The following is a 10,237-nucleotide window of genomic DNA, read 5'->3' as shown; positions in this document are numbered from 1 at the left end:
AAGTATATATTTGCAATTATTTGAGTTAATAATTTCAACTTTTTTGTGTTGAAAATTGACTTTTGAAACAATAAAGGCAAATGAATTATCAGTGTCTGGAAAGGTGCAATGCTGAAAGCTTCTTATTACATTCTAATTTATATCTAAAGCTTTGTGATATCCAAACTCTCAGAAATAACCAAGGACGTAACCAAGGAGGGGGGAGGGGCACGGGAGCCATGCCCTCGTGCCCCTTCCCCCCTCGGTGATGGCGATTTTTTTTTAAAAATAAAAACAGCTGTGACACACCCCCAAAATAGTGGGCCTAATCCGAGAAATTTTTCTTTTTTGGAGGGGGTGCAACACTAGGCCACAACCTGTGACCCCCCCCCCCCCCCTGAGCTACGTGCCTGGAAATAACAAAGCACATCCTATCCTTTGATGCTACTTACCAGCAGCTTTGCGCACTACCAAACAGCCACCTTTGGGCCTTTGTTGTTCTTGTTTTGGGCATTGTCAGTGGTAACTGGAAATAATCAGACATGATGGTCAGAGTAGGGAATGTGACTACAACAAAAATCATTTGATTCCTATAATAAAGACATGATTTAATAGAAGACTTTCTTCTTAAGAAAGTGTGTCATGGATACCAGCTAATCTGTATGGTATTTATCTCCAGTATTATCATATAGGTATAACAATTATCACCACCCGCCACCATTGAATGTAGGTTTTAGGTTGTAGGTTGTAGGTGGTAGGTTGGGTATCGGTAAAGCTGGTGTCACCGTCAGCGCTAACCGGTAAATGTGTAGATAAAAGGAATCTTAAAAACAATCTAACCTAACCTAACCTTACTTACCTACTGACCTAAAACCTACCTACCCACAACCTACCAAACTAATATACGCTGACAGTGATGCCAGCTTTACCAATGCCGTACGTTGTAGGTTGTAGGTAAGGCTAGGTCAGGTAAGATTATGTTTCATTATATATTTACTGAGAAGACGGCTGAATGCTCTTGAGACGTGGCTATACATTTACATTTTGTAAGTAATTTTCAGGTTTCAATGAATATTTCCTAGTGGAATGTTTTGAAAACCATTCTAAATGATGACCTTTAGCATTCAATAGTACTTTAAAGCTAATTAACCACATCGCCAATGCTAGGTCACATTGCATGCCTACTTCCACCGGCAGCTCCATGGGATATATGATAGGCAGGGGTAAATGGAATATTTTTTATTGATATTCTTGAAGAAAATTATAGGCATGAAAAGAAGATGATCTGCCTTTGAGATTGATATGTGATGCCTACTTTGGAGGAACATAACCATAATAATTACACAATCATAAAAAATGCAATGTAACCAAACAGCCGCTTATGCCGCAAAATGAGAATCAAGCCAATCACTGAGGACAAACAATTTCAAACCACCAAAACTATATTCTTGCTATTCACCAATAATCCTAAAATAGCGTTCCATGGCCATTATATGCATCTTTCACCCTTACCTCCGACAGATAACTATCGCCACGGGCAGACACACGGGGCGACAAGTTGTTTACAACCGCTACAGTCCGACGAGTCTATCCTCCTCAAGGCTGATTGGCTTGAGTGTGACGTCATTGCTATGACATCATACAGTAGCTGCGGTAGAGAGTATAAACATAGTACCAATATGTTAAATAGTTTGAAATACTTTTTAGCGAATTATGCACTTCTGGCACCGGTTTTGAAAAGAAAATGGAAAATAATAATGTCAAAATAAAAACCAACGATATCTTCATATTTCAAGAAGGTGGCACTTTTCCTTTAAGAGTGTGAAACCTACCTTGACCTTGCGTCCTTGCGTGATGTGATATGCACGGTATATAGAGAACTGTGATAGGTATGTAATGTGGGAGACTTATTGTTATAGTACAAGAAACAATTTGTTTAATATCAAAAACTGTACATACAATAGCACGGCTAGAGACAAGGGCTAGAGACGATATTTATTTCTTATTCACATAACGGCCCACTGTTGCCAGATGGCCGAGCTGAAAATCCTTCAAAACAGCGCTCGAAAACCTCTAGAAACCTCTGATGTCAGAATTTTTGTCAATTGGACACGGCAAAAACCTCTGACTAAGCCTCTGACTAGCTACTTATGATTGCTTCGGTCGAAAATGTATCGTACCGACGGTTGTATAGTCGGTTAAGACTCTGAATCCGACCTGAAAATAGACGAGATTGGTTCTATTACATCAAATAGTTGTACTTTATATGATATAAGTACCTACGCAAAACCGTTCTTTTTCCAGCATGACAAAAAGTATTAAGATGGTTTCAACTCGAGTGCGACCGGAAGACATTTGATTTTTCTCAAACGGTTGATAAAAACGTCTTGTTTTAACCGACTCCGGCTGCGAGCTGGAGTCTGGTCGGAGTCGGTGAAAATGTGTAGATTCTACTTTTTCAGTCATATCTACCGACTCCTCTCGGACCTGTTTCCGACTCAACTCCGCGTCCCTGTAGTATTATCCAAACTACTAACTAGCCATTTTACTATGCCAATTGTCAGGAAAATGTTTTTCGGATGTTAGATCGTTAAATCGTATCGTATCCCCAGTAAACATTCCGACGTCGGCCCGACGTCGGGCCGAGGCTCGGCCCGACGTCGGCCCAACGTCGGTTCAACCTCGGCCCGACATCGGCTGGACGTCGGATATGCCCGCATGTTCCGACGTCCAGCCGAAGTCCAGCCGACGACGAGCCGACGTCGGGCCGAGGTTGTTTGCCGAGGTTGACGAGATCGTTTGTCGTTGGACCGACGGTGCCGACGTCGGCATGTTTATTGGGACAACGCGCCAAAAATATCAACCGGCGGCGGGATTCGAGCCCCCCAGTCGCCGACGTCGGCATGTTTACTGGGACAACACGCCAAAAGCATCACCCGGCGATGGGATTCGAACCCCGTGTCATTTGAACGCGAGGTTAGTGCGTTAACCACTACACCACGCAGCCTGATAGCGAAAGTAGTTTGTTTTGTTGGGTTATGCCCTTTCGGTCTGACAAGGCCATTTCAGAGCCGGAAGGATGATAGGATGGAGACATTGGTCTTCTCGGCGAGCACCCTGGGTCCAGTTCATATAGAGTCCCTGGTCCCATTGCTGTTACGTGACACTTATTGGAAAGGGCGACCCCACAATGGATTCATATAGCCACTCTTACACACCTGCACCAACGTTTCCCAAAGTGTCCCTTTGATAAGTGGCACTTTGGCAAAGTGACACTTGCCGACTGGCCTTCCTATATGAACTGGGCCCGGCCCTGGTGAGTTGCCGGGGCTGAGCCTGACCAAAGGATAGGCCGAGCAGCCCCCAAGCACTCGCCGCACCCGGCTACGGGCGAGCTCGGCTTACGGGCAGTCCCAAATGGGATAAAGTTTCCCGTCCAGTCCGGATCAGGGGGTTGCGGCATGAAGGAAGATTTGAGTTTCCTGAGGATATTTTGAATACAGAAGCTCTTTAGGAAACATGAAACATGTATTTTATATTATTTTAACGGTCAAAACAGCGGCCGATGTCGGTCCGACGTCGCCCCGACGCCGGCCCGACGTCGGCTGGACCTCAGCAATTGATCTCGGTCCGACGTCGGCCCGACGTCGGCTGGACCTCGGCTGGACGTCGGTACATGCGGGCATATCCGACATCCATCCGAAGTCGTGCCGAGGTTGGACCGACGTCGGGCCGACGTCGGCATGCCGATGCCGAGTTGCCGACGTCACCCCGACGTCGGCCGACGTCGGGCCGACGTCGGCATGTTTACTGGGTCGTTAAATCGTATCGTTAAAATTTGTTTCTAAGTACGTATTTGACTACTTAGTGAATTAATACCTAACGCGATAACACAGAAATCAATTATAATTCAGCATAGTAAGTAAATTATAAAAGAAAACGAAAACTTTGAAACCTCTAGAAATCCCTCTGCCCTCTGTTCGTTAAATTTTCCCTGAAACGGACTTTGAAAACCTCTAGATTTGAGGGAAACCTCTGAATCTGGCAACAGTGTAACGGCCTAGTGCTTTGCTCGTGCTGCTATTTCGAACCGTGTTCAATGATGCGTGTATGTGTAGCTTGTGGAAATGTTACAAAAAAATAACACGAAAAAAGAAAATTCATTTAGGTAAGGCTAAACCGGGTGAATAGAAATGTAAATTAATAGAATTAAGAAAACGTCACATTAAAAAAAAACTTTAAAACTATGGAACACATAGGTATTTTTGTAATAAGAAAGGAAGGAAGCTTCCATGCAATGTCTTGCTTGTGCTGCTAATGGAACCGCAGAACATTTGCATTGTATAGGACGCGTCATATTTGGCGTTGGTTTGTAAGCCCGTTCCAGCCCGTTCGTTGAACTCAGGGGCGTCGCCGACGGGGGGGTCGGGGGGGTCGTGACCCCCCCACTCTTGAAAACTGGGGGTGTCGACCCCCCCCACTTTTTGCGATGCTGAGTATGCTTTTTTAGCTTTTATGTCAGTGAAGTAGGCGTCAGCAACACCAACAAATACATCAGATTCAAAATCGCTTCAAGAGCTCCCTAAAGCCAATTAGCCAATTACCTAAAGGTCAATTAGCTGTGGGCGGGAAACACCAGCACAACAATGTTTTTAAGTAGCCCCCATCCTAGTACATTTTTATCCCTCAAAGGATTGGACGCGCCAAAACTGCCCCGAGCGTTCGTCTGATCGTTTAAAAAAAATGGTCGCAGTCGATTCGTCGGATCAGTACCTAACTACAAAACTACAAACTAGCCTCAGCCCCATGGCTACCGTCACAACTAGCTGTACAGTGCACATGTAGGGGAAAGGGAGTCAGATGGAACCGTCTCGGGCTTTCGCAAAGAAGTCGCGCAAAAAGGAGCCGATTGCAACAAAACTTCCGGTGCGCTCGAGTTAATCACCTACTTAAAATAAATCGATATCCCTGATTCAAATAAAGATGACCTTAGTTCACTTTTTCATAACGTGCTTTTAATTGATAGGGTAGTTTTTGGAGCTGATTTTGAACTTAGCGCCCATCTGAACATTTAAGAAGTAGTTGTGTTGCTTATTCATATAACATGCTAGGAAGCAGTCGGTGGTGGTCATCCACTATTAGGTACTGGTCGATCTGACCTGACCTGATCTACCCCAAATGCATGTAGTCATCATCTTCGTTCAAAACTAAGATAACATTCGTAATCGGAACCTCGAAAACCATCACAACTTACATTCGTTAAGTTCTAGCAGGTTCCGAGTTTGTCTACTTATTGGCGATGACCTGAGTCCTGAGATGACCCGAAAACTTGTAAATGGGTATCATCGGCTTTCTCTCGTCACGGGCAGCATGCTCTTTTTTCCGCAAACCTGTAGATCGATCAGGGGTCGAAAGCATGCCTCAGCGTTAGTTTAGTATATGATATACGTTAGCGACTGGGAAACCACCAATAGAAGGGCTACAGTGAAGCAGAAAACTATTCGATAGCTCTTTTAACGCTCTTTCGCTAGCTTCGCGTTAGATTTCATCTCAGGTCTATGTTTGGCCCATAAGAAGGCAAACAGCTTACTGGACAGATTCTGCCGAAACATCTGCTTTGCAATAACTTTCGATTCCGTGAATTTGTATGGTATGTACATATGTTGTCTTGTCACCACCGTCTTGATCTCTTTGAGACGCGTCACATGAGTTAAAATTTGACCATTCAGAATTAACGTTAAAACGACCTCAGGTCAACGTTATGTCCTGATCGAAAAAGGACCTCCTGCTGCATATGAATGGATCCGTGTTGTTGAGCTGAACACTGAGCAGTGAACACCTTCCAGGTGCTGTCATCGCTCTACCGCGTTTTCGTCAAAAGTTGTAGAAAAAAATGCTGGTGGCCATCGATGGACATTTCCACTAATGACCTTTCGAGTCATCACTCGCCATAAGTTGCACCCTGTCCCTGGCAATGATGAGCTGATTTGTCATGGCTCCAAAGATATTTTGCGTTTCTGACGAACTTTTTCAAAGCAGGAGGCATTCGTGCTTTTTCTAATTTCTCATTATTTTCTAATGATGAGGTCACGTATTTGACCTGCCTTCAGATCATAGATGTAAATCCTCAGTTAGAATCATGAATTGCTGACACGTATAACCCCATACATTAGGTACCTATACAGTGTACCAAATTTCGAAGTTATGGGAGAAAAGCTACAAGAATGGCGAGAGGGGAAAGTTTTTATAGAGGTATACCGTATAACTGAACTTGACATGGCGACCTGACCTTAAGTGACCAGTGATAATTTTTACGCAAGTGATGTAGGTAGGTATACCTACCTAATAGGCTATACCAAATTTGGCGGCGCTGCGCGCCGATTTGTTACACACGCACACACACACACATACGCACGCACAAAACTGGGAAGTGTGGCAAAAAAAAAACACCCCTACCCATCGGGTGAAGACTAGAAACCCGACCCCCCCACTCAAATATCCGTGGCGACGCCCCTGGTTGAACTCAAGGCTATGTAAACCAAGGATGCATATTTGACTGACCGACGAGCACGGTTGAACTCAAATTGAACTGGAAGTTGGAACTTTGGAAACCTTCACCTACTGAATTCTACAGTTCCATCCCCTCTTTATTTACATGATGGTGGGCCGCTACCAACTTCCCAACAAGCAAATAATCAAATGCTGCAAGTTCAAGAAGTAGCAGAACACATCAGCACCCATTTTACGGACATGCAACAGTCACTATGTACGCACGGTAAGTAAACGGGCATTTTCCGTCAGAGAGCAATGCGATGTCTCCGTGCTCGATGTCTGCTCGACGCCTATCGGGCTGTGCTGTGTGACTGCACGCCTCTCAGTGTCTTCATCCTCCTGTGGGAGCTCTTCCACCCAATCCTCTTCCCCCTCCGACTCCTCCACCTCGTCGGCCTCCTCCAGCCCGACGAACTGCATCGCCCACTGGACGAACAGGAAGACCCAGTCGTGGATGGCCAGCACCGACAGGCCCATCACGAAGCTGGTCATGCCGGACACGTCGATGAAGAATTCCCAGGCGCCGTAGATCCAGTTCTCCTTGGACACGGTCAGCGTGGTCGACAGGTGGAACGTCACGCTGTGCACCGACTCGTGCTCGATCAGATGGTGATCGTCGTCCTCGTCATGGTGATCGTCGTCCTCGTCATGATGATCGCCATCCTCCTCCTCCTTCTCCTCCTCCTCCTCGTCATCGTCGTGATCGATGCTTTTCTTCCTGGGCACGAGCTCAGTGCCGGCCGGGTGGATGACGACCGAGTACTCGTCACACCGGTGCGGGCACTGTTCGGCACACTGCGGCGTCAGAGGGTAGCGACTCGAGCCGCGAGGAAAGTACACCTGCGCGAACCGCTCGAACGTAGCGGTGAACTCGTCGGCCGAGCGGCACAGCGGCAGCTGCGAGTAGTTGGCCATCCAGGGCCAGGCGGCCTCCGGCGGGTACAGCTGCCGCCACTGGTCGTCGGAGCCGTCGGCGCCCGCCGCGTCCACGTCCACGTGCGGGATCCGCTCAGACGTGTTGTAGATGTACGGGATCTGCATGGGCATGATGCACGTGACGTTGTCGAGCATGCCGCGCGCCAGACACCAGGTGAGGCAGTTGACGTGCGTGTGCGACGAATCGGTGACCGAGTGGTGGTCGTCCATCATCTTCTCCGTCTTCTTCCCGACGACGTCGAGCAGCTGGTGCGAGCGCAGGTCGACCCGGTACGGCACGTGGTCGGCGATCAGCGGGAACTCGGTGAAGTTGCTCCGTGGGTAGACGTACAGATCCACGTACCAGGCGATGCCGAACAGCGCCTCGTACACCGAGTCGTTGACGTAGATCTGGTGCTCCAGTGTGTCAGAGTAACCCCGCGGAAACGTGATGTTGTAGGTATAGTTGCGGCAGATGGCGTACTCGAGCAGAAACGGAATGTCGCTGTGGCGCAGCACCGTATCCGGCACGTTCTTGCCGGCGATGGATAGGCGGTGCCGGATGCCGTCCAGGTACTGGCTGAGCAACGACGGCGTCAGCGACGAGATGCCGAACACGCCGTCGGTCCAGTTGAAGTTTCCCTCCGTGAAGAACTGCCGGTACGCCGCCACACTGTCCACGGCCATGGCGCCGCGGAAGAAGGTCTCTGTCCGGTTGGACTGGCTGTTGAAGCTCCTGTAAGTCTCGTACCGCTCCGGGAAGCGTGTCCACGTTCTGTTCATATACTCGTCCACCAGGTCTCCGGGGATCTTGGGGCCGAAGCAGACGGCCACCTCGAACCACGGCTCGGTAAACTTGGAGATGTAGCGGCGCATCACGATGCCGTTCTTCATGAACGTGTCGTAGCGGTCCTTGACGACGTACAGCAGGCAGAGGAAGGCGAACACGAGCACTGCGATGCGGACGATGGCCAGCAGCGCCTGGGCAACCTTTTTCCTCCACATCGCTGCGAGGTTGGGTCACCTGGAAAACGGTCTCAGTGGTAAGAGTGGCTCAAATGGTGCGCTGTTGGCTACGTGCTGGCAAATGTCGAGTTTCATAGGCTCCTGTTGACTGTGATTTGAGAGGTCATGTAATGTTAGACAATCACCGAGGATTCCAGAACAAAGTGGTCACGCATTACTAACGAACTAAAGGCAATAGAAGGCGATAGAAATTTCGTTTGCAATACGTGCTCCTTTACTTGCTTATGTAACCATCGTAACTAAAATTAATTACTCAGCAACCCCGTAACTAATTTGACCAATCCATCAAATATGCCTGCTGTTATGCATACCTCTATTGGCTGAACATATGGAAGAAAAGAATGGTTGGGTAAAAATTGTAGTGGGTTCGAGATGAATGAAATGCAAAGCAGAGTTAGGCATGAAATGTTCGGACCTGGTTCGGACCTTGTAGAAATTCTGAAATGATTCATGCACTACGCAGGATGCACGAGTCAAGAGTCGTCAGCATTTTGAAAATGATTGCAAAGTTTCCCTTACAATGCGCGCACGTTCAGATATGCAGCGTGACTTTGATCACAGACCACCGCTAAGCTATCAAGCACCGATAGGTAACAGTACAGGTAGCTGCCGATCGGAACTCGGGTCTTCGGAATTCCGTTTTTGTCTGCTGTCCTGTTCTGAATTTGGTTGGACAAATGCAGCTGGCTTTGAACGAAATAGGAAATTCATTTATCATATGAAGCATTGGACGTTCTTGTTCGACATACCTAAATTTGTTTGGTAATACACAACTCAGCTTCGGTGATATCTGATTAAAAACAATTTTGAATCACTAAAAGAGCATGAATAAAGGTAGCACCATTCGATTCTCCTTGAAAAACTGCATCAGATAGACGCCTTATTTAGTCTTAAAGGCCAACATCAGAATTTGACCTTGCTTGACCTTTGAGGTCACCTGACCTCGGCCTGAACTCCATCCAAATATGGGATGGGGCATGGGCCATATCACTAAGTGAGTATGGCCATTGCCCATTGAGTTCTTTGAGTAAAATGACCCATAAACCTGTATCATGCACACCCTATGGAAATGCATGGAAAGAATCGACTTCAAACGACCTTCGTCCCCCCCCCCCCCCCAACCATCGGTTCGTGACGGAGCCCTTGCCTCTAATTGTCAATATTGTTAAACTTTGTTAAATTTTACCATCATCATCTTAGTGTTTCCTTCCATGCATCACTGTGACCGCGCGAATACCCTGTCTCCCCGCAGCCAACTGGTCACGTGATTTAGAGACTAAGTGATATTTATTCACTTGCTTTTGTGTTGTCATCGAAAGTGAATAAATATCACAATGTCTGACACGATACATTAGAGACTAATCTAATCCAGCGTGGCCGGTCGTCTCCGCTCGACATCGATGTCGCGCCGAGAGCTGCCAGCGTTTCCATGACGACGCCGAGCCGCGGCACCGGCGCTCGTTCGTCAAGCAATTTTCTGCTGTCCACGCCGATTGAACGATCGAGCTATTCCGGTCGGTGAGACGGTCGGGCTCGGTCGGCACGGCACCGGTCCTACCCGCCGCCCGGGCCCGGACCTCTGTTCTACTGAACAGAACAGTCCCTCAGAGTTTCGACTCGACCCACGTCCTTTCAGAGGAGCCTCATACTCTTGAACGATGCACTGTCCCTCACTTACTCCGACCCAGCGCTTGTGTATTGTCATACTCATATCACCCTCAGGTGAACCCGGCTCGCAAAACGATCCGGTATTGCTATGATTTGA

The 10,237-nt window shown here is 47.6% G+C and overlaps 2 protein-coding genes across 3 annotated transcripts in view; both read right to left on the bottom strand.

The window, feature by feature from the left end:
- LOC122394396 (ankyrin repeat domain-containing protein 40-like) overlaps positions 1 to 1,950 on the bottom strand; it is a 34,282-nt gene extending 32,332 nt beyond the window's left edge. Inside the window, exon 1 of one of the 2 annotated variants that reach the window (XM_043391268.1) lies at positions 1,812 to 1,950. The gene's annotated coding sequence lies outside the window, so the exon portion shown is untranslated. The remainder of the gene's footprint in view (positions 1 to 1,811) is intronic. The other variant, XM_043391269.1, reaches the window with a different exon arrangement.
- A 4,613-nt stretch (positions 1,951 to 6,563) lies between these two features.
- On the bottom strand, positions 6,564 to 8,980 carry LOC122394407. Its single transcript, XM_043391278.1, has 2 exons — positions 8,784 to 8,980; positions 6,564 to 8,470 (listed from the first exon to the last, which is right to left on the bottom strand). The coding sequence occupies exon 2, from the start codon at positions 8,449 to 8,451 to the stop codon at positions 6,742 to 6,744; it is 1,710 nt and encodes a 569-aa protein (XP_043247213.1). The 5' UTR covers positions 8,452 to 8,470; positions 8,784 to 8,980; the 3' UTR covers positions 6,564 to 6,741.
- Positions 8,981 to 10,237: the final 1,257 nt, after the last annotated feature.

This window comes from Amphibalanus amphitrite, unplaced genomic scaffold (genome assembly GCF_019059575.1).
Source record: "Amphibalanus amphitrite isolate SeventyFive unplaced genomic scaffold, NRLGWU_Aamphi_draft 000589F_arrow, whole genome shotgun sequence".
NCBI classification, from domain to species: Eukaryota; Metazoa; Arthropoda; class Thecostraca; order Balanomorpha; family Balanidae; genus Amphibalanus; species Amphibalanus amphitrite.
This window is presented reverse-complemented; position numbering and strand designations above follow the sequence as displayed.

Excerpts from the sequence above, each read along its gene's own strand:
- LOC122394407 (XM_043391278.1), bottom strand. The coding sequence starts at position 8,451 with ATGTGGAGGAAAAAGGTTGCCCAGGCGCTGCTGGCCATCGTCCGCATC.